Source organism: Varroa jacobsoni, unplaced genomic scaffold (assembly GCF_002532875.2).
Source record: "Varroa jacobsoni isolate VJ856 unplaced genomic scaffold, vjacob_1.0 contig02217, whole genome shotgun sequence".
Lineage (NCBI taxonomy): Eukaryota > Metazoa > Arthropoda > Arachnida > Mesostigmata > Varroidae > Varroa > Varroa jacobsoni.
In genome coordinates, this window is record NW_019214778.1 from 1 (window position 1) to 25,810 (window position 25,810).

Here is a 25,810-nt window from a genome sequence, read left to right on the forward strand (position 1 = left end):
ATATAAAAGATACAGCACAAAACAAAAAATTGAAAAAGTTACATCTCGTACAGGCGTGTATATCCAAAAAAATATAAACAGAAAAAAAATACTAGAAATGACAAACATACACAGTACGGCCACGTATTGATGATATTTGAAAGTGAATTCAAGTATCTTCGGAAAAGATATTGAAAGTTTCGGGCATGCAAGAGGACAAAAATATTTTTAGTATTATCATTTGCAACAAGAATATGATAGAATTGTCTTAATTGGATGAATATTTGACATTAAAAGTACTCGTATTTTGATTTTGTACACTTTCCTACATAACTAGCGGTTTTGTCTCTCCCGATAAAAAGATAAAAATCAGAACAACATACTGAAGTTTATAAGCCTTACCGATGAGTATATAAAAAAATTGCTGAATCAGTGTGCAATCTTAATGGAACAGGCGTACTCAGGTATTATGCGGACGATGCATACGTTCTCGAATGTTTCTGCTCACTAGAGCTAACCAGATTGCAGTAAATGATGCAGGCAGTGACACGACGCGACATTTTTTGTAGAAATAATAGTAGAGAAGCAAAGGGGAAAACATGGAGCCTTATCAAAAAGCCGGACAACGTATGGCTGCAACTTTGCACGACGAAGAGTAAGGGCATTAGATACAACAAGCACGAGCAATAGTTTTATCGTTCCTTGGCTGCTCCCATTAAACCATATAGGCATCTAATACAGATTTCGGTCGGAATCTGTATTAGATGCCTATATGTATCAGAGGTCAGTGATGGAAAATATTACCGGTTTCGAACAATAGACCCGTTCCCATCACAAACAGAGCCTCTAATGTATCGTGATCTACTATCGGCATCAGGCCAGTGAAGGCCATAAGAGCTCCGATTACTGCAGCTGCGTATTTAAGACACGTCAAGATTATATTACTTGTAATTTAAGTTTCTCTCAATTCAAATTGCAGCTGGTTTGCATTTGGATGTAGCTTTTACCACTCCTAACAATATTCGTGGGAAAAATAACTGATCTTGTAAAAAAAAGATCGACAAAAATCGTATTTTGAAAAAGATGGGCTCTTGAAGAGCACCTTTTAGATTCACTACAAGTTCTTCAAAAACGATATTGGAAGAATTATAGTGTGGCTTAACTTCCAAAAGTTAAATAGGATGGTGAAAAAAGAATATCCTATACTCCTAAAAGATAACATACAAAAGCAATTAGGAATTTACCAACCAGAATATAAGGATGTTACTAATAAAATTATCTGCACAGTCTTGCGTAGTATTACTACATAGTGTAGCTGATATATAATAATTAACATTAATTATTCATTGACAGTGTCATTATAGGAAAAGGTACATATATATATATATATATATATATATACGTATATACTGTAGCAACCCCTATTATCACATACACGTAGGCATCAGGGTGCGTGTTTTGCCTGATCTGTGCAGCCAGGCAAACTTTGCCATATAGACGTCTTCATGAAAATGGCAATATCATTTATTATTATATTAAAGATTAACTACCATTATTGCCAAGACAAATATTATTTGTGCAGTGTTAAAACTATACAATGGTGATGATAAAGAACTAATTAGACATGCGACAAGATATAAAGGTATCGTGGGTAATTTAGTTTTTGTACCATGCGTAACGTAGGTCGAAATGCCGCCTGGCCGGTACCTTCTTTAGACGGTCATTTTAGACAAATTCTGCTCGGACCCACTTTTGCGGACGCTCTCAAGCGATTTATCTACTCGTTTAATGAACATTCATTTACTTTAAGTATGGCCTGTCTTTTAGGAATTAATTTCTTCTTTAAAACAATTTCACATTAATCTCAACCTTTACATGGATTCCTTATAAATTAAGCTATTGATTAGGTTAAGGCTGTTGACAGCTTGCAATGGGTTGAAACGTCTGTTGAAGGTGACTAGGGTTCGTAAAAGGCTGTGGTCCCAGGTTGCAGGTCCGAAAGGCCACGTAAATTTACTATCAACGATGACCAATCGTATCACGAGTGACTGGTGCAAAACAAGTCGATCACCAATTTTGTAACTATTAATACAAGAACCATATCGAAAAGGTCCGTTTATGAGTTTGTTTATGACTGTATGGTAATTGGCGGTCCACAACTAGACCGCTGAATATTAAAACAAACATTTGTTAGACGTATGGTGAACGACAAGGCTATATGACAGACCGACATTTACATAAGTACCTTTTAGTAAGTAACAGAACTAAACTTTCGTAGCCTTGATTTTCGAACGTGTAGCTACAGTGTCCCGTACGAATGTAGCCAACGAAACTGGGATCTTGCCTAAAAGACCCCGTTCAATCTAGAAGCGTTGTTGGTCAAATATCTGGTATTATGATCAATTTAGGGACACTGCATGTGCTTGGCATATGAGTGCATGACATGATACCGATATAGAGACTAAGTTTATATCACTACATGTATTACTTCTGAGATTAAGCAGTACACAAATGTATCGAAACAAGCACCATCAATGGTAAATTGTTCGTATATGCGATGAATAAACTATGATTCTAAACGACACACTCAGCAGGGGGGTTGCACCTGTTACGACTTGTCAATGAAACACCTTATTCTTCCTAGCTATTTTCGGTACATTGACATTAGCCAACACGTCGCCGGGCTATATCAGTAAGAACTAGAAGAATTTTCTGGTATATCTAAATACCTCGTACCTCGACGAGTCCTAGGGTCCGCAAGCAGGGTCGGCGGGAGTTGCATACAAAGTGTGCTGCAATTAGTTAGTGGAACTTCATAGGTTTTATTGCCGTGATGATAATTGATCGTTATCATAGCAGATATTTTGCCAAGACTTCGATCTCGTGCTGCATTTTAAATGTTTTTCCATCAATAAATCTGCTCCTGGAATAGATACGTTTCAATTGATTCATTTTTGAGCAACGACGATCGGCACCGAAACGAGTAGAGACAGAATTGAGAGACAAGAGGCAGCAGGATGTTAGGTCAATAGGAAAAGATAACACAAACGAAAACCGAGCACCATTACTATGCGCGTTGCACACGGTCGAAGGCGTTTACGGATACGAGGATTACGATCTAAATAGTCGTTAGCTGAAATTGTATGCAGGAGAACGCTAAGTGATTGCGAGTATCTGGTCAAAAAGTAGCTATTCCCGAGTTATTTCGAATATCAGGTCACTTGTTTTTGCCACGCTGAAACGAGCCCACAATCTTGTAAAAAAGAAGTTTCAGTGAGTGGATATTGGGTAGATTGCAAATAGACTCGAACCTGCGCAGGCGGGTGAACCAACGTTGTAGTCATAGGACAAGCCGTTCTGTTATTAACGTGCGTGTGTTCGATTGTTGCTATATTAGGTATAAGCAAAAACGACAACGTCACTGAAACGATACATACAGCACTCGTTCATACAACTAGAGATACGCGTCAGACTGACGGAATGAATGTAATACGTGCGTCACGAGTGCTGGAGAAAGACGGTAAAGGAAGGGATCTGGCGTTCGCTGGCCCCCGCTGTGTAGCCGGGTGCTCCACGCCTATACACACAATCAGGTAAAACAGGAGTGACAGGTCCAGAATATATTAATGGGCTGCCTAACACAGGCCGTCAACAGGCGCTTACCCAACGGGTGAGCGCCCCAATCGCTAGCAGCGTCTTGCGCTCAAACGCTGGCTCTGCGTAGGCGCAATAGAACGAAGACGAAGTAGGATAAGGAATAACAAATAAGTAAGAAGGATATAACCAGAATGACAAATTGGAATGGGACAGTATAATAATACGCCACGAAACATAATGATGTGTAGATTTTAAAAGCATTATATTGAAATAAGTAAGCAATTATCAGAGAAAGATGAAATAGATTATGAGCGTACGCTAGACAGGATACGATCGATGCCGGGGAGCAAAATGTCGTAGATAATGCGAAACATAAGAAGGAACAAAGACGAAGACAAGCAGCCGTATGTGAGAAATGATACAACAATGGTGTAGAAGAAAGCTACGGAGAACTTCAATTTAGATAGTAACGTGGCCAAGTGTTTCTACTATTTAACTAATAATATTGATAATAACTTATAACGACCTAGTAAAAACACGTTATTATTTATACTGCTATGAACCAATGATGAGGCGGTTAAAGATCATTGAAATAATTGATATTTATAAGGGTAGCGGTGGTGGTAGTGGCCAAAAATACATTGAGATATACGAGATAATAATAAACTGAGCCTGATTGTAATGACACGCTACGACGACGACGACGATCACTATGCTAGTAACGAACGTGGACTGATGAAACCAACAAGAATGGAACAATGAAAAATAACGTGTAGGGGAAAAGGGTCCGACGGTAGCGAATCGTGCTGACAACTGGTAGCGTGAAGATGTTCTGAGGTGGAAAGAACCGAGTAGAGCGTAGTGCGATACAGAATTTACTCGTAGCTCGTCTATATGAGTCCAGTCAGGAGAGATGGACAACAAGGAATAATAACCTGGACAAAGGACACAGCAGCAGGTATATAAACGCAATATTACAGCGTTCCGAATCTGACTAACTAGTCAATAGCGGACTGCAGGCAAAAGAATCAACGAAAATCGTGGGCAACATGCCGCATGCTTTGAGGCCGGCGCGTTCCGCTCTTCTTCCAGCAATCGGACAATGTTATTGTTATAAATAGTGAATTTGCTCGAAAATGACATGAGCTATTTAGACGAAAAGTTGTATCAGTAATTTTGCATCATGGCGTGCCATGGTGGAGTGACGTCTTGAGTCCGCCTTTCGTCGATAAACGAATCAAGGTATACTTACGTAGACCAGAGCCAGTAACAATAACATGCAGAGCGGAATGGGCAAGCGTTCGGGTGCGCATGTTACATCGCTCGAAGCCCGGGGATCTGCAACACTGCGCAAACTGTGGTTGGAATTGAAACGGAAAAGTAAGAGATAACTGATACAATGAAATAGGCAAACCACAGGTACACAGTCAGTACTACCGATCCTCAGGAATTCTGAGCCCAATGTTGAAATCAAGTGGGATTGGATGAAAAGGCGGGAAAAAATATGCAACCGTAGCTAAAGCTGATGGCGCGCCACTGCATATGAGCATTGATACTAAACAAAAGCTGGACAAACAGTGCATATAAGGGTTTTTTTCTTTGAAAATAAGAAAAAAGGCCATCATGCAGTGTCACGCTCTGAGCTCTAGCTGCGGGTCGCGTCGAGAAGCATTTCGCAGGAAAAAAGGGAAAGGATGCTTCGTGAGACCAGTACATCTAAAGACAGATGAAGATTCGAGTGACAACGAATGATTCGGAGTGATAAGGCAAAGCATGACAAATGAAAAATGGAAATTGAAAAATTCATCGCCACAAACGGTGCCAATAGCAGCATCAAGAGATGATAAAACTATGGTGATGTATGAAAATGTGAGAAAGTCCAATAAACTGTTTTTAGTGTAGACAACGAAAATTGACGGGTTTTTCTATTGCTAATAATACTTCTTTTCAATTCATTCGTATAATTTAACTCTTGATCGTCCTGTCAATAAATATATACGCTTTTTTAAGCCAGGGTGAATAATACGGCATTTTAGATATGCAAAGTCCTGTAAAAATCGGGGTTTTTAAACATTATGTAAAGCAGCTAAAAGGTGTTTTCGGAAAGCCGATATGCATAAACTATTCCTTAATTTTACTCAGTCGATGTTAATGTATACTGCCGATCAGCTGTTGACATTTTTCGAATTAAGGGTGTGTAGCGTAACGTAACGAACAGCTAGCGATAATGAGTGGCGACCACAAAAACGAATATTGTCAACACGTGTGTATAAAGCGTATAGCATACTTAGATATATAATTACAATCTTCAGATGCTGTTATTATATAGTTTTTGTAGTTCGTAGTCGATCTTGAATCGGTTCAAGCTCGGCGTAACAAACACAATTGAGTGAGGCAGGAGAAACGTCGTTCACTAGATATAAGGGTTATCTTATGGCTTTTTTTTTAGGGCCGTACTTGAGTCAATTATACGTTTCAACCAAATTGCAAAAGCCCTTAAAATAACTTGTTTCAAAGGTTTATCTAAAGTTGGTTGTGGAATTTTGTTTCTAGGAAAGTCCGGCAGCCAATCAGATTCGTAAAATTATTTGTAGCGTAGATAGATTCAATACTACAACCGATTACACGGTCAGGAAGTGTGCGTCACTTGTTTTTGAGGTTGTGATTTCAGCATCGCACATAAGGCATGTACAGATCCACTTTCTGACGATGAGGAAGCTGAAATCACTGTACATGATATCGGAATCCGCATATGAATCTTCGCCAAATCGCAGGAAATAGAGGATCCTTAAAATTGACAGGTTACGGAGATGTAGTACGTAACGATTACGTAGGTCAGGTGAACACCTGCCACCAACTGATGCACCGTATGAGTAGACATATTCTAAAAGTGAGCGAAGAAAATCGTTCTTTGCGAAAACGCTAACAGGTTATAACAGATGGGTACGATGCTATACCGTCACTTAAGATAGATCATGGTCGAAGTGAAATAATGCCGCTTGTCGACGGGGACGACGTAGTGTTTTGCATTTGGTAGGATTTCAGGAAACTACCCTTTTGTGAGCTTTTCTCAAATAAACAAAGCGATATTTTAGTTGTGACTATGAACAGCTTGGCCGTTTAAGGCAAAGCATCTGAGAAAAGCGTCCGGCTCTCGTCAATAGGAAAGGAGTCATTACATTATGACAACAGTCGGCTTTATATAACCTTAATAACAATGTTTGTCGAAGTTTGATTAGGATGTTTCGCGTGACCCGGCTTATAGTTTCGATCTTGCTTCTTTCAATTATTGCCTTTTTCCGATCCTGATAACAATCCGTGAATAAGAAGCACTTTACATTTTTAGAAGGTGTGAAAGATGCATATTAACCACTTTACGTTTGATCGCCTTTCGAGTAAATCATTTGTATCGGTACGTCGTCGCTACAACCGCTGGCAGCGAGAGAAAAGCGAATGGGTGAAGCCAAGACGCGAGTTAATTCGAGGAAATGGCCGGCTATACTGTAAGGCTGAGGTCTGTGGTGGCGCTTCGGAACTACCACTTTTTAATTCGACATTTCCGACAGAAAATGTTGAGGTGCGTGCTTGCGTACATTGGCAAGCGTGGACTCAATAGTCGAACGAAAAGTTTTCACTTGGATCAGTAGAAGAAACGTCGTAGAGTCAGAATGACGGATCGACATTGCGGTACATAAATGAACGCCCTCGTGACAGCAAACTTTGTGACACTGTCAACTTGTAATCACATCGTGCCTCAAAGGTTAGCAAAGACTTGAGAGCGCGGACGGCTTTAGGCCGAATGTGGTCACGTACGTGGGTAGCGCAGCTGAATATTGCGGGCGGGTTGTACTGGAACCCCTAGGCGTTCCTGTCGCTAAACAAGCGCAAGGCGCGGCTCGAACAAATAGCTTTTATGCTGATGCTAGCGCCTCGTCACTCTTCGATATCGATTGGAAAGGTGGGCGGGGATCGTTTCTAATAACGTTCAGTATTTCATTGGCTGAAATTGTGCGGGCAAAAACTTGTTTTTATTCAAAAGTAATTGAAAACTCCACTGCGAATTTATGAAACGGTCCGTTATTACATTAATTTTTTAGTTTGTTTTCTACAATACTGTTGAGTAGTTTCTCATTGCCTTATTCTGGAATTGTGGGTAACAGCCTTTACAGGTTGTACGAATTAAATGACTGCATCCACAACTCGAATCTGTGGGTCAAAATAAAATCAAACCACTCCGTATGCGTGTACTTGTCTCCAACTGAACGGATCTCCTTTCTAAGATCGACATGTACATTGACTTAAACATGACCTGTATATGTTCTGGTGAGGGGCCGAGATTGAATCTGTTTTTTTCTAAAAGGTTTTAATGGACGACTCTCCTCAATAGTGTACCGCTGGCAATTATTGACCAATAAACTTAGCTGTAACTTAATTCGAGGCAAGCTTCGATCGAGGCACCCTATATAATATTCGACAAGCTTGCAATACAAGTGTTCATTAAGTGCCAACTAGATTTTAGACGAATGAATTGGATAGAATATTGATAAATCTTAATATATTTTCTGTGAGATATCGGCAATCTGGGATCAGGTAAGTTTCTTGGTTAACATTTTTCCTGATTCCATCTTATTGCCCTGGTCGTGTGCCCGGTATATGTAAATACCCAAACCTAAATGATACAATATAAATATTTAACAGGTTGTAATAAGATAGTCAAGCTTTTTTCATGGGCCTGAATTAGTTTTACCTACTGGTGACTCGCGGCAGTTACTGTTACGGAAATTTTGCCAGCGTCGACAATTCTCAGTTTGCAAACCCGCCTCGTATACATATAGTTAAGAGGATTGTTGTTAAAGAAAATTAGTTCGTCTACTGTGCGAGAAAGGCTAAACGTTAGGACCTATGCGAAATAAACTGTTCGTTTCCTTACTAATGTTTGTTTGAGTAGCTAGATAGATATCGAACCCATCAGAGCTTGTGGAGTCAATGGTATTGTACGGATGATAAATACATATAGTATACAGGTTTTTTAAAGCTCAAATCACTGTAGAACTGCCGAGAATAACTGTACGTTGGCCTTTTTTTTTTCGCAGTATTATTTTACCTTTCGATTAATCGACATACTGGACATTTAGCCATATCAAAAATTCTGCGCAGTATTAAATAGCAATTGAATCTTGAAAGTAAATATGAACATATCTATATATAATGTCTCTTATAGTATGCCGAAACCCGAATTGCATGCGGTCCCATTGATTTCCCATCTTTGAAAAGGAAACGAATCCTGCAAGTCCATTTAGCGCGGCATGCAATGTCCTTAACTAAATTCTCAAGGTTTGTCATCTAGAATAGGACCTCGGTTCTTCTTAGACCAAGAAATACGCGTAGACAGAAAAAGTGTCAGGCACACGTATGCTGTTCCGATTGTAAGAGGCAATGCGAGTGGACATCTTTCCCAGATGCTGTCTTGTGCTGGTTAGTATAAACGGGTTAAGAAGCTTTATGTCTCTAATATGGCATAACCTGTCATTGAAGGGGTATGTTCGTGGGCAAATTTACTGAAAACGATGGCAAGAAAGGCGTTTGCCCTATCAGCGAAGGGTAAGCCTTAGGAGGAACCATCTTCCTTTCAACTACGATATTTTCCGGATGAATGAACTCCATAGATGAACTGAATTTAGTGAATAATATGAAACGCATTCTATTACATTGTGAGTACGCGAAAGCAATCAAAAGAAGCCGTCAAGCTATTGAGCTTACAATACTTTGACAAAGACCTGCCGGTTTTATGAGTCATACCCTTTGTTACGGGTACAAAACATAAAACGCGAATACTCAATAATTCGTGCCTACGGAGCACGCTTGCGTATCTGCTAATGGTCCTAGTACTAACATCTTCTACATCATTCCATGGCCATCGCAGCCCTTAAACAGCATCACATGCGTACGCAGATAGCACAAATCAATACGATTTTTTGATAGAGGCATCCTACCTATCACAAAGACAGTACCTCGAAGCAATATAAAAGCACAGATTATCTAATACGACGCTCAGTTTGTGGCGGCCCTCTGATCTCTATGTGTGAATTTGGATTAATCAGACGCAGGAAAGATGGTAGTCATCCGCGTTGGGCTGATCAGAGGCCTGCATGAAGTTATCTGCAGAAGCAAGGAATGATTTTTAAATTTCTCGCTAATTAATGGACTTTCTAGTTAAGTTGCTACTTTGTACAGCTTATCTACATCAGTAATAAAGACAAAAAGTATATAAAGAATTGCTAGTACACAATGTATTTCACAAGAACAGGTTTAAAATTTTCTCTTTAGTCCTTTCAGTAGTCCGTTGATCGTAATCAATACATAGTTCCACCAACATTGTTGCAGATGTCATTATATTGTATTATACATAGTCTCATGGTCTCTCATATATATATGAGAAGTTTTTTATGTGCTTTTTGGTTTGCATTTATATAGTACCCGACTCATCCTCTCATCATTTATGCGCCGCTATCTTCGATCTTCACCCTCGATCTAGGCATTTTCTTTGTTTCTATATTTCCACAATGAATAGACACACAGTAGAGCACATATACGCATGCCCGCTGTCCTTTTTTAAACACACAATCAAATAATTCATCGCCTTGTAGCAATTAGCCAACTCCTTTTTTCCAGTGCAACTATCATTCCCGTTGACTAACGCTACTCTTATAAAGTTGCTTCTGGCCCACGCAGTTCCGGCGAGCAATGTGTCAGCTCGATGCAGTGTTCTGACATGTGTCAGGTATTGTGACATCGCCTGTGTCTTCCTGGTCTTGTCGTTGGAACGGCGTCCGATCATCATGGTTCTTCTCAACGTGTACAAGACACGAAACTTATCCCATACGGCGCCATGCTCGAAAATCATTGCAGTATTACCTAGCGTGACTGCCTCACAATGGTTTAATGTCACAATGTTAACGCCATCTGAACAAAATTTTGTATGTGTGTTTCGCTGCGTGTGCGTAGTGTGGGATCTGCACGTAGAAGTCTACATGTTTATATAATCTACCCATGTGTTATATATTGTCATAAAGTATAATCATATGTTCAGCTCTCGAAATGCATTTATTTACAAGCCGAAATCGTCTGCATGCCGACGCTAGTCTTCCCTTTCTCGCTACGACCACCTGCCCATCCCCTCAATAGCAAGAGCCAAATAAGTCTGTCTGCTATTGGTTTACTGGTCTTATGATTATCTGCACATAGACTGCATAACGCTAAACATACAATAGATTCGAACCGTTACACGTGGCTACACTTTGCCGACACGTTTTCTAAACTATACGTTCTTTTGTTTTCTGTTTTGTTTCTGCTGCACCGTCAAGCTCAGTTCTAGCCGACAAATGAGATTACGACTGTGTATCGTTCGTCAGCACAAGACTTATCCAATGTCGACATGCGTAAATATTTTACAATAGTACACCTTGTATTTCCTATTACGCTTCAATTGTTTCCTATATACAATAGCTAGCTAAGATACATTCGACAGTCTTTATGAGATACAGCGGTAACACGGATCTGCCTGAAAAACAAAACTTCCTAATGCATAAGTGAATTTATTCTTCTATTAGGTAATGGACCCTGGGTCACTAGCAAAACGATGGCGACAACGATTGACTCAGAATGGTGCGTAAAATAGGTCCCGTAGTGTTTCAGTCATCGCTGCATTGAATGAAAGATATAAAAATTAATTTGAAGTAAAATTAATCTGTAAGTTTTTTTCCGATGTTACTTCTAGTGGACTTGTCCGCTACGGTTTGTCCGCTCAAATATACGGCATTAATACATACACTAAGAGGGACTCTCGTAAATGCATCAAGGGGCATCCCATACGTTCATGACACTAACTCAAATACACGTTAGAACATAATACAAATCACATGGTAAGGGTATTGACCTTTCACAAAACACTGACCCACAATGTTAGCTAGCTATTTTAATAGCTCACAGAAGAAAGGCCCAACTCTAAGTCAAAAAGAGATTACTCATGGAGCTGAGAGTGTTTACTCGCCTGGGAGCTAGCTATATATATATATATATATATATATAGTTTTATGCATTATCACATTTATGTGTTTTCCTGGGTTGGGCGGTCGCGCAAAGTGAAGCGCGTCATCGATCGTAGCGCACACGTCACGTTCTGATGGCCAAAAGCGGTACCTTAGGTATTCTCAAACATGTTTGCCGGGTCTCGTGCCGTCCATCATCACGCGCTCACTTACCTTCTAAGCGTTTCTGCTGTCTGCTTGCATATTTCTGTAGTTATAGACCGTTCAGCCGCAATCTTCGCACGTGCCAGTGTACCAAAATATAACTGCGTTGTACATCCTTCGCCATCACCGTGCTGTGCCATATGTATAACCCTCATCCACACCATCATAAAAAGAATCTGCGTAATAATTATACGTTGTTTTTTTTCTAATATCCTCAGCATTAACATTAGAAAAAATCAGAGTTCATATTGGTGGCCAAAACATGTTTCTATCTGCGGTTGAAGAGCAAATCTGTTTGGCTTTTGCCTATTTTCAACTTTCCAAATGAGCGAACAAAGGCGTCGTGTCAGCATAATTGGCGCGAGCAGATAAAAGCAAGTTTCTTATCATGGCAACAGTGTAGGTAAACCACCACAGAGCGTCGGTTTTTCTCATTGTAACGGAGTTACTGCAGTTCCCTTCGTAATGGTTGTTTTCGCTGTTGCATCAATGTCTTGTTCTGCTATTCTGTATCTAGCATCCGGTAGTCGTATGCTGTGAACTATATGACCTTGCGCCACGTTGCGAGGGCCATTTCTTGTATTCGGTAATGAATAATCTTGATTGGAGGGCAAAAACTCTGAACTGGACGCGGTTTTTCGGTAGATATTTACAGTTTCTCAATTTCCAGATTAGAAGCTGTCGACAACATCAAACAGCTTTCGTTCGAACTCAAATAACCGACAGAGCCATTTATACGCCGTGCCTATCAACGTCTAGATCAAATTATCTAGGAAACATGATCGAGTCCACTTCGTGTAAAATATTGGTTCATCTTCGGATACGGAAAGGGAACCTGCATGTTCAGTCTGATCTGTTTCAGCGTTGACCGTTATTTTGCTATCTATTAGGAAGAGAAAACGGAAAAAAAAGAACAATTTGTTACACTAATGCCGAAGGTCCTTTGTTAGTTTTTCGTTGCGGCGCTTTAGTAGAAGGGGTTTACGTTTAGTAGAAGGGGTGTCTTGAATCAGTATTTCGCTGCGATATTGTTTCCTCCTGCTTATTGTACTGCTATTTGGTAATGGCTTGAGGTTTTGAAAGTATATCTCATGTATGTCTCATGTACAATTTAAGACAGTGTGTCGTAGAAACGTATAAATAATTGTAATTTTAGTCTTTGTTTACATATAATTCATATTTAATTTGCAAAATATGTGTACATAAAGCCTATATGTAGTGTAAATATCCAAAATGAATGATTAGGATTCGGGTCAATATACTGCTGATGACGGTGGGCTCTTGGTTCACAAACTTCAACAAAAACTTTACTTGCTTTTTTGCTCCATTGAGGCTTCCTGGTCTTCGAACATCGTTGGTTTTCAGACGTAGACTTCATCTTTGAGGTATTCCCACAAAAAAAAGGTTTATTGGCGTCAGGTCCGGGGAACAGGCATGGCATTTGATGAGACCTTTCCATTCAACCCTTCTGTTTGAAACATTCTCATCACGTCATCATTACATCACGTTAATAGCGTGCAGGCGTTCCGTTCTGTTGAAAATAAAATTTGCCATGTTCTCCAAAGTCTTCCCGAATACGTGGTATAATAGATTCTTGTAGTAAGCTCATTGGCGTTAATCATCGTACTACCGAAAAGGAATGGTCCGTTTCACCGAAAATTGCGGAACCAAACTGTGAAATTTACGTAAGGTTCGTGTAACGTATGAACTTATAGTTGCTTTCGTTTGCGAATCAATTTGAATGTAACTTGATATTCCAAGTAATCTTTCCCGAAAACTGTTAGTTTCTTTGGTCCGGATCATAGTTTTTGAAATGTAACTTTTCTATTCACAACGTCTTAAAACGCGATGGACACTTGATATGCCGACGCTAAGCTCACTTTGATTGTCTTACAGATTTTGGAAATGTCGCCGCGATAACTTTGCCGTAACTTTTTTTGCTCGTCGATGTTCTTGCTCTTTCGGGACGTTGGTTATAAACGTTCCGTTTTAGACTTGTCTTTGGTCTGATTAATCGTATGTGGATCTGCCTGAAACTTCTTGTAATATTGTCTTTATACTTACGCTACATGTTCATACCTTCAATAAAATAAATTTTCTTTTTTCAAAAGTTAATCTTGGTCCGCTCGTTATCTCCAATGAATTACATTCTAAAGAGAATGAACAATGAGAAACTTTTAACCCGTTAATCCGTATATATACATTTTGGGGCACTATGTATTCTTAATCGTATTCAGCCCACCGCGTTCGATTCGATGTTGTTCTACCACATCCATAACTGCACCAGGAAATCCAGCTGCTATATATAGAAGCTAGTCGGGCAGTTAGTGGATTGAATTCTCATTTCCTTTGACCTAAATCCTTATCGTCTCAGTCATGATGCAGCACCCATCACTATATCGTTTACAAGATGCCACTGGCTTTTTCCGTTTATCATCATCATTCGAGTAAAAGAACCTGAACGCAGCAACGTAGAGTTCTTGATAAGGCTATTTCCGAATTGAGCAAAAAAATGAGGAGACCTTATCATTTACAGCCGTCAACCAGTGTGGCTCGTATTAAGACGCGTGGGCACGGGGGCGGGTCTCCGCTGTGACACTGGGACTTAAATAACGCATAAAAAAGAGGTTAGTAAACGGCAAGCCCCCCGCCCATTCTGTCGAGTCACATTCAGAGGAGCTACTCTCGACTCGGTCAGCCAGCCTGGCCTGCTTGCTTTTCTATCTTGGTTATTTGCGGTGGTTCCATGGGGAGCCGTAGATGAGCTTCATTCAATGTCTGCCAGTGTATTAGGCGCCGACCTTCGATGCTGCGCTGCGTCTTTCGGCTCAAGTACTTCTAGATTGCTTCTCCTACATTTTTACGTCACTTGCTCTAGGACGCTCTTCATTTCTTATGTCTTTTTCATCCTTTGGCTGCCTCTGCCGTGACTGCCATAGCTACAGTTCCTGGTGCGGACAGCGCCTTTGCAATTTAGCACTCAGATATCGCGGCAAAAGTTATCAGTGTCATAGTAATCCTAGTAAGGTTAATAAATAGGTAAAAGGTAGTAACAGCGCCAAGCCCCAGGCCTATCTAGTTAGGACGGAGCGTCCATTTGCTTAAGCGTCCACCGACTATGACCGGACTACGTTCACGCTTCATCTAATGTTAACGAAACGGCCGGCGAGGTCGGTTCAGGCAGCAACTCTTGCGGCGGCTGAGCCATCACCTGCTCGCCAAAAGCCTCTTTCACTAGAGCTCTACAATAATGTTCTATTCGTCCCTGTAGACGCTCTGTGTCTGGTTGACTTTACGAGTGGAAGATGTCCATGTGGGTTTTCCTTGCTGTCTTTGAAAATATCGTCACCGAGGCCATGCGTTGGCCGGCTTCTGGGTTGGTTTTCTCTTATCGCTACCGCGAAGACTGCTTACCGCTTTCAACTAGCTCGCTCTGTTTTCCCATAGGAACGTTCCTGACTGTTTCCCAACAACTTCTCCAATAGTAACGTTCCTATGGCTGTTATCACTCGGCAGCAGCAGCCGCTTTACCGACTGCCTCCATGGGCTTTTCTCAGTCCCCCTTGCTCTTTACCCTTCTTTAATTTGCTCTCATCCAGTTCACTCTATGTACACATACGCCTACACAAAGAATCCTACTCTCCGACTGTCCCCGATTTCGTATTCTTCTAACCGTTCGGGCAGCGCTGCCGGTCTCGTAACCATACGACCGACGCTAGCGGCAAGAAAGCCACACGACTGGGGAGCACCGAAAGAGCCGGTCAGAGTGAGCATGATGCGACGTGGGTCGAATCGGCGATTCATCGACGTAAACGTCGGCTTCTTTCGTTCTTTTTTCTCTCTCGAATTCTAGTGCCCACCCCGTGAGTCGTGGCGTTAAGGTCGCCCGGGAACGGACCCTCCAATGCTACAGATCACTGGAAGCTGTAGAAGGTGGCAGCAGGCCGCAGTTTCGGTAGCACCGTCGCTAGTGAAGGTCCGCTGCTCAGTGCTTGCTTAGAGACGGCCACGCACACTTGTACACGTACATACAGACAAAGACTCACAACCCCAGAGGCACACAAGCAGCTGGCTGGAGTGGGGACTGACTATACTACCGTCACACCATTTACCGTTCACATCCACCGACGGTCGGATCAGTAGCTCGTTAGTGTCACGGTGGTGCGAACAAAAGGACGTTCGTCAGTTTGCTCGTCCATCCCCGGGGTAGCACTGTCAGCTCAACTTCAATCCAGACTTCGAGGGCCAGAGCACTCTCTGAGGGCGCCCTGAACCTCCTTCTACCAAAAGTCTTCGACCTTTTACCACTGTCATCAACCCGCAGTTCCTCTGGTACCTGCGCGAATCGGGGGTGCTTTTGTCCGCCATGCTCGGCCTCACTTTGTCTGCCATGCCCCTGACCGCCGTCATTGCAGCCTTCTTGCCATCACCGACAAGCCATTATTATATTCATAATCACATACTGTATTTTTAGGAGACTAGCTTTCGCTAAATGCCTCGTGAGACATTACGAGGTTTAGGGTGTTACTCCATCCCTTTTTCGTCTTCGTTGTCCTTTAAAGCTCTTCGCCGTTCTCCTTTTTTCCCGTTCCTTTTTTTCACCGCTGTCAGCTATTCCACCGTACGGCGTTTTCCGTCCGTTTGTTTCTACTTTTATGCATTTGATGTCCGAGATATTATTCGTCTGCGTTTCGTAGATCATCGCGTCGTCGCCAGTGAAGTAAATGGCAAATGTATTCTTCGTTCTCATTCCTTTGGATCGTGTCCATGGCAATGTTAATCACTCGAACAGACGTTTTTTTTCGCTATATTATCTCGTTTTGTCTTTTTTTTGCGTCGTGTTTACCTTTTTTTTTTTTTTTTACTTTTTTTATGGCAGTTTGGCGACCGGAGTCACAGAGAGGCACGAATCTTTAAACATTTTTCCTGACCTTTGCCGAAAATCATTGTCCTCATATATCCAATACCGTCCAATATCGTCAACTTACGTGACAGCGTCTCGACCGGTAGATTTTACCGTCGTTGAACCATTGACACGCGCCCTCCAAAAGCATCCTTCTCCCGTTAAGCTTTTAGAATACATGTTGGTTCTTTCCTGTGTTCAATATATGTGTGTACTCTGCGGTATGATTATCTGTTATGTGCCATTTACCATGAGAGTTAATCCGTAGCAGACTACAACCTAGACAAGTCTCTCGGCGAGACCAATTAGCCCTAAATACTCCTTATCTTGTAAGGTTAATTGTGTTGATGACTTTTATCTAACATATTTACGGTCGGTTACTGGAGCATAATTCATCGAGCAACGTTGAAAAGATTAGCTAGTTGTTGTTTCAAAGATGTGCCACAGTTAGCTTTGCTAGCATATCCTGATGATGCTTGTTCTCGAGCAGCGCATACGGTAACGAAGCGGCTAGCAGCACAAACGACAGCACAAGGAGCGAGAAGGAAAGGCACAACGTCGACGAGGCGCCAAAGGCGACGGTCATACCCACAAAATGGCTCATAAACATTGCTGAGAACGGCGCTTCCCAATGCCACTCAAATGATCCGCTTAGATACGCTGAAATAAAAAAAAAAAAAGAAGAAGAAGAAGAAAGAAGATAAGCAACGGAAAGGAAAACGGTCAAATAAGAACGGTTAGTTAGTATAGCGATTCAGGTCTGGTCGACATGAATAGACGGCTGCTATTAGTAATTGTGGTTAAGTTTACGATACTGAAACGACCCATCGCATGCACATGCACATTGCCATGTTAGCGGCTGAAACAGGAAGAGTGCCTAGAAAACCGATGAGCAGCGATCTATTCTGCGCTAAGTTTGATGGTTCGATAGTCTGACTGGTCCAATGCGGCAGTCACATAGTACAGAGGTGCACGTGTTTGTTCTTTATTGAGAGCAACGTGTTCACGTTACGAGCGATCACTTATGAAGCTCAAAGGCACTGAAAGTTGAACACTAAAGTACGTATACAGCAATGCGTCACAGGACGAACTACAGCCTGTTACCTGATTTGTAGAACACAACGTATGTATAATGATAATTGTAAGCGCTATGTTCACAAAACAAGCATTGGATAGTGTTTCTAAGTGCCAACACGGCAAACAGGACGTGTCTCCCTGTCAATATACATGATCATCAAATCAGGACTGATTTACACTATTATATTTATTGAAAGAGAAACAGGATCGTAGCTTTGGTTCGGGTAAAAACTATCTCACAATAGCCACACCGCACTGTTGGCATCTTGTTGATCAGCAAGCTGCACAGGCAGACGAATTACATATCAAAAGATGACTTGACGACGATTCAACATGCTCCTATAGTTCTGTTTTTGCTTGAACACGGCTAATATAAAAACGTATGTACTCTCACATCTTCTCCCGCCCTGTGCCCTCCTCTCTCTAATCATACATGTGACGCCTCACGTCAGGAGTAGGTTTGCAGACACTTATTTGGTAGCATCTTCACAGCGGCATGAAAAAGTTTCCGCCTAGTTCTTTTTTGCCCAGGCCACATCCAAGGCCTAAGCCTGCACGCAAAACCCAACAGAATGGTAGCTCATCCCATGCGAGCCATGTTTCGCATCTACTTAGAGCTCTACAACCTCATATACATGTGAGGATAATCATGAAAAGGCCTATGCAAACAGAGTAATTGCACGTGTCTCGTACCGGTCGCCAATGTGAAGGTTGCCTATATACACATGTCACGGAGATACTGTACGGGTTAAGACGTAGCCCGAAGTTTACGTATAAGGTATACAATAACAGCAATAGCAACAAAAGAGTAGTGCTCTGCTTATATTGTTATAGTAAAAAGTATCCTGGTCTATAAGGTTACAGCCTCAACCAAGTATTGCAGGCCACGTAACGGGCATGCACAAGATAAGTTACCTTTACCGTCTGCATATCTACCTTTCCATAGTACTTACTGATCATAAGAGTCTCCCACACGCCCGAGCAGAAACCCCACAGTGACGAAACGATAAAGAAGAGCGGATTGCTGGCTGCTGTATGTTCGCTTGCTTGTGGACTCCACGAGGACATCAATAGAAGCATGAGTGCGTTGAGAAGGAGGGTGCCGAACACGAGAGCCGGCCGATTTAGGCCCGGACAGGATAACAGGACCAGCGACGTTAGTAGATGTAGAACAGCTGCTAACAGGACGACGAACGACAACGCATACAATGATGGAGCACATGAAATATACAGCTAATGTAATCATCATGATCATCATCACCGTGTTGAACGAAAGCAAATATTTGGTTGAATTCCCGCGTGTCAAGAAGCGGTAATGGCGTCAGCGGCGAAACGATGGTGAAGCACGCCGTCGGCGTGGTGAAGCCAGCAGCGTGAGAAGAATGGTTGATAAAAACGGGTAGATTATGACGATTCACACAGCGGAACCAAATAGCGCACGACAGAGGAGAAATATCCAAGGGCCCGGTGGAGTATGACGGAGAAAAGAAGCAGGGGAGGGAACATAGTGTTTAATAGGTTAGTTGATGTTATTAAAGAATAAAAATTGGTTTATTTCGTCGTCGTTATCACTGACAATTTCGGCTGTTGGCAGCGTAGTGTTTTCATTTTTCTCCTATTTGCACTATTGTTTAAAAGCCATGTATAAGCTTACATAATAGACTTACTAAGCCACTAAGTGAAATATAAGCTAGTGACAATGTGGTGCCATTGTGCTCACATAGGACATCCAAGAGAGAACGGCAGTCTACAGCGTTAAAAGGTCAACACACTGAAAGCCACTAAAGCAAAGCTTCAGCAGAGCGTCCCGTTCGTTCTGCCGGTCACGTTAATCTGTTTGTCAACAGATGCCTACCATCACGGAATACTTCTGAAAACAGATCTACGTTTGATATTCGTGACGAGAACTTAGATACGCAGTATGCACAGCAAGCAGCTTTGCCATGGACTACTACTGAGACGCGCGTGATTTAAACTGATGAGCAACGGAAAGGATAGGGTATCGTCGAGTTGTCACCGTAAACAGGATGTTTGTCGGCGGGAGTTGTTCGGAAATGCTTTACGTTTCGCTTTGATAGTTTTGCGTCAGCGAAACGTCTGTCGTTTCGGCCTACATTGGAAACACGCTTTATTCTTGAGGTAATCTGAAATTGACATTATAGCCTGGCAGCATCCAAAGTTAGCTGAACGAAACTATTGAAAAGTTCATGCTAATGCCAACAAAATATTTAACTCATATTCAAATCTGTGTGTTGATCTGCATTTAGTTAATAATGGACCTAAGCGTTTTCTTCGATTTGCTACACATTTGCTAACTGAAAATCGTTATATCTAATATAGGCTGATACTTTCAGAGATGGCGTAGCTTTGAGGAGCCCAGTGACCACACTGATGGACCGCGTCCAAACTTGCCTATTACCACAATTGAAGTTCCTTTGAAATTACATAGAGACAAGTGACCTACTCGAGATGAGATCAGCAAATGTCGATTATTTGACTAACTTGAAATTATGTACGCTTAAAAATAATTATTTGCATTTTTAAGGACCCGGTCATTTATTAACCTTTGTACTTATTTTTGAATTTAACGGTAAGCTAACCGATTGGCATATTTAGCCAAAATGGCTATCAAATAGTTTGTAATTTTCAGCAGTACTAAGTGGACATATTATTTATACAAACGGAGCTGGTTAAGGCGATACCTAGTTCGTATCTGGGTTCTGCGTTGATGTCGACATAGCCCAGAATATATCCAATGCGTATTATTAATGTAGCAGGATCAGTGTCACCCGCCAATGCAGGTCTTCGAACTAAACACGTAAAGGGAGTCGGTAGAAATAGAAGCATACACCATACAAAAAAACAAGCAATACCACGCTATACCAGGCCGCTATAGCGATTCATACCTGTGCATTAGCCTCCTCACTAGCTACTGTTTTCCCCACAACAGACTCCTGTTATCCGACAGAAAGGACAACGACCACGGTATATAGCTAAGCTCCATGTGGGAGCCCGTGGACAGTTTTCGACTTTCATACCCTCCACACTGTTGCCCAGTGTGCTGAGTCCCATTCGTTCTGCTGAGGTGTCGTTTTCGGTCTAGCCCCTAAGAAACGCTTGGGACGTCTCCAGGTAGAACGGGCGACGTCGGCGCAGACGCCAACCTACAACGGGGACCCGCTTTACTGCAGTCTTAGCTTTGTGCCAGAGGCCATTGCCTGTTCGCATTGTCATAAATTATTTGCGTGTACACACGATCGCAATCATATAGCACGTGCGTGCATAGCCAGCACCGCCAACAGCAGGCACGATTCCTCTGCGCGGCAATTCCTCGACAACGGTTTTTCGTGCCTTACGTTGCTGACCGTTCCCATCTCGCTACTGCCGCCACCACTGCCGTTTTATTTGGCGTGTGTCATGCTGCACTCTTCATCAAGTTAAGGAACAAGGGAGGAAATAAAAGAAATGTAAAGAGAGGAAGAAGCGTGACACGCAATCAGTGCCACTGCTCCTATCCTAGGTAAAAGAACATGTCTAACTGGATGCATAGAACACCGGATGCGAGTTAAACGTACATCTGAGCAAAGATAACTGGCCAGTAAGTTCTGTCAGGGTCAGCAGTTCAGATTTGTTATCTGTAAAAACGTAGTAGCTACAAAAACGATGAAACACATATTGCGCGCACAGACATAGTGCGCGCATGTAAAAGGGCAACCTTGTCTCACTGTTACTGCATTCTATGGCCCTTACTTCATTTTCAATGTCGAAGAAGGACTGTGCCCATTATTACTCACCCATGACTACGTTAATGCACGACATTCAAAGATAAATCAATCGTTGCCGCTCGCGTTCTTGCGATTCCAACGCCTCCAAGAACTATTCCTGCCAATACGGCTTCAAGCTTTGAGGTGGTAGAACACAAGAACCTATGTCCCCCAATTTTCGAGACAATTCTCATTCATCAGTCTAGAATGACCAAAGAAGCAAAAATTTGTTTTTTCCAACAAAAGAACATCGCTTCCTTTATAAATAGACATTATTTGCCCATTTTCTTCGTTCCTGGTAAAGCAAGCACTTATATCGATGGGTCCGAGTGCAATTGCACTTCCGTACCAGTTGTTTATATGCAGGTTTCAATGTTCATTTTAGTTAGATTCAATCAGCGACAATAGTTTGTCTCTACGAATAGCACATAACGCCGACCCAGCCAAAAGGAAACATCGTCCTAACAAAAAGGTGGTCCTATGCAGTGAATGAACGTATCCTTCATCGCTTTCTTTACCATCGCTTATCCAGCAAAGTGGAGCGGCAGCAGACTCCTGGAGGGGTTGCAACACGGCCTTGATTAGGCTGCCTTCTAGGTCTTTAGCTTCTGATTAAATCTGTCCTGTGATGCCTAATCAGAAAATAATTATGGGCTCATCGACAACGCTCTCTCCTAAGGCCTCGAATCTGAGTAAATCACTAACGTGGCAAATGCACAGAAACATTTACGAACCTTATTGTTATATTAGGAGAAAGAAAGAGAGTAGGGTCATGTTGAATATATATTATGTTCACAGATGTTGTCACCTATGGTCGCTGTTTACCTATTCGTTCTTTTAATGTTTTTGTTTTTTCCCGCCCACAGGTCGTGTTTGTTGTTAATTTCTCAAGTGAATCTGGTAAAATGACGATTGAAGATTGAGGTTATTCACAATCAATAGTTATGTTCTTGGAAATTTTAGATATATAAGAGAGTAGCGTATAAGTCGAGAATTCAAGCAAAAAGGATAACGGAGCTGCTTCCTAGCGGCATACAAGACGCCTAGTGACGAGGAGGAAACGAAGGATAAAGATTCAGCTCAGCAAATAATAGCGAACATTTTAGTCTCGCTACAATCCAACACTAAAAACGTAGCAGACAAAACATAGTGCTAATATATATGATAAATGCTACATGGTAACAAACGTCTGCATAAGAACGATTGGAGCAATTATTTTCTCATAAAATTCTACTGCACTGCTTATGCCCTGTAACGTTGAGTGTTCCTGTCGAATTTCTTTTTTCTATCTACTTATGTTTGTTGTCCTTTAGGCTCTGTCGAATGGCTCCATGAGGTCGAATAGTTTTTACCTGTATTGACTGGCAGAGCAGTTCATGTTGGATGTCAATCGTCAAGGAGAGATCGAGCTTAACGGTTAGTTACAACTGACTGGATTGGCCAGCCTAGCAAATGGGTAAAGGCGCATCATTAAACGATATTGACAGGCCACTCTGCCTCGTCCACCCTCAGCTGTTTCACTTGATGCATGAGACGTCGCCCCAGGAGAGGTACACAGCATGCGCATACAGGTTCAAAAAACGCTTGAGGACGATAGCGCATGCGTTTCAGTCGTGCAATTGCACCATCTGCTATCCACTGTCGTCTGCTAGTGCATTTGCCTGTTCGATTGATTTCGAGAGGTCAAAGCTTCGGGTTCACCCGTGCGGGGCTGGACTCTGCAGCCGGTAGATCTCATGGTGAATTTGCCGAAGCGAGAGGCTACTTTTGAATCAGAAACGGCCAAACATCTCCTACGCTGGATATCAAAGGAGTCCAGGGAACGCTGAGCCGCACTTTAAAATCTCCCTGTCAAGTCCCGGACAGACTGCGCGGGAACGCTGCATTGTACTGATAAGGATAGCAAGCTCGAGATTGCCCAAAGTTCTGTGCTATTTTTGAGCAAGTCGTTAGTGAGCTTAAAATTGGGATTGTACTGTGGCAAAATGCTCAGATGTCGCATTATTTCGGACGGTTATATATTAGGTTCGGACGCACGACGTAAAAGACGCGTGACTCAGCTCGTGGCCGTGTACAACCATCAGGTTCCGATTAGAATAGAATGGATTGACTTATCTGAGGTGTCCAAGGCATGGCGCACGTGTTACACCAAAGAGTATTCTGCTTACGCTGATATTCACCAAACAACAGCAAGAAACGAATGGGTTGAGGGCTCAGAAAGTGGGAAATACGTATATTCTGGAAATGTTTCAGATCCCTATTTGCCGTGTCACATGCATGTTAATAGCAGTATGTAGTAACAAGGTAAATTGTTAATGCCTACTACTATTCTCTATTCTAATTCAGAAGACTTCGACGTAGAGTACGGATATCTTCTGCTCATATTCGATCGTTTTGCTTTAGGCTAGGAGTTTAATGTTAACCGTTCTTGTGCCATTATGTGGCTACAATGATACTTCTAGCTCTTCCGCTCGCTTCCAAATATTCGCGTGCATGCCTCGACTTTAACAAGACAGGATAACGAATTAAAGGTGCTGCTTGTCCAATCATCTGAGGTTCCTCATCAGTTCATTAGGTCTAGGGAGTTAAGACGGTGCAAAATCTCAGAGCGTCTAAAGAGGATGGCCCAGCAATAATATATCACAGACAAAAGACCACTGCTCGTTAGCCTTTAATTATTAATGGAATTCAGCAGCAAAGAAACAGACGAAGCGCTGGGCCCGACGGCTCTCCTATTCTGATAAATTATGGTCTTTCGAAAATTTGGTAGACCGTAGGAATAGATTAGAGGTTTTTTGATGAGACGCAATCCGAGAAAGCCGTAAACGAAAGTCGATCGTGTGAGACAGGACTTGTGGACGCTATGACTAGTTCGATAACGAAAAACATACACTGTTTAGCGCTCATTCTAGATTTCGTTGGCCTCGTAGTAGTTTTTTAATTGCTTGCCGCTAATACGTATGAGCTGAGAGAAATGCGTTTGGTGCCTCAACCGCAACCACAAGTCACGTTTGACTTTTACAAAAATCAAATATTGTCTAAAACTGTCTAGCGATAATTGTATGTCTCTCAGCAAACCCATTACATATATTCGTTTCAAGGTAACCAATGAACGAAAGTTTCTAGGCTGGCCGCGCCAGTAGTTTGTATGGTCCTGTTCCTGGCAACAGGTCCGTTCGGACAACTACCTATTGCGATGTTAAATGTTACATTACGAAAACGAACACGCTTCCTTGTTCACACCTATGGTCACTTAGCAAGGTAGTTCATCTACGAACTTGATCGGCATGAAATATGTGCCACCTACAAAGATGATGGTGGCTGGGGGTCCGCACGCGGTTGCAGGGATCGTTGCCCAGCATTGTTCCTTAAGGCAATTCTGAACGAATATTGAAACCAATGTAGGTGAGAGTGCCTCCTCCTATACGTCAATCGCAAATGAAGTCGACTGGAAGTTCGGGCTTTACAACAGCAGCCCAGTTTGCCGTCGCAATGAATCATAATACTTTGCCATGATTTCTGCTACCGTTGCTCGCTGGTCACTCACTGAATGCCGACCCGAGTTAGCCGCCATTTGCACTTGAATAAATACCAGTTTTAGGTCAGGGATGGCCGATGCTGGTAACAGCTCTAATGATATTGTCACCACCAACAACAGCAAAAACACAATAGAAACAACGATGCGCACGATAATGCAGCGGTTCTGATGGAGACAGTAGCGCGGTCATCTACTAATTTTTCGTTGACCATTAACTTGATGCTAGGGCAACGATTAAGTTTTGCAAAACGAAAAGAGCTGCTGGCTGACCACGTCTCCATAACCCTAATAGACTATAGGGAGGGACACCATCAGGTGGATTCCAATCGCTTACTCTTTATATATATATATATATATATATATATATATATATATATATATATTTGTATATAATATTATGTGAATATGCAATAAATAAGAGAATTAAACATTATATTTAGCCAATAGCGTTAGTGCTTTATAGGTACATGTGTGTTCTATATGTTTATGCGAGTTTGTCATGTTTATGATTATGTGAGGCTTGAAATAAAAGAACCAAGCATATCATCGTAAGTGACCTTCAATGGCAACAGACTTGATGAGGGTCTTAAGGGTCATGCAGAATAATGCCAATTATGTATATATATATATACACTAGAGTAAGTAGCACTTAGAGACAGTACCGAACATAAGAATAGAAACACTTGGTTACATGTATAGA

General features: G+C 41.9%; 1 protein-coding gene across 1 annotated transcript in view; it reads right to left on the reverse strand.

The window, feature by feature from the left end:
* Nucleotides 1-9,844: 9,844 nt before the first annotated feature.
* LOC111272424 (N-acetylglucosamine transporter UNC93A) overlaps nt 9,845-25,810 on the reverse strand; it is a gene marked incomplete at its 5' end in the record, with an annotated part of 48,675 nt that continues 32,709 nt past the window's right edge. The window contains 2 exon segments of the mRNA XM_022853874.2: nt 9,845-17,391; nt 18,762-19,041. Of these exon segments, the coding sequence (XP_022709609.1) occupies nt 17,162-17,391; nt 18,762-19,041 (510 nt within the window).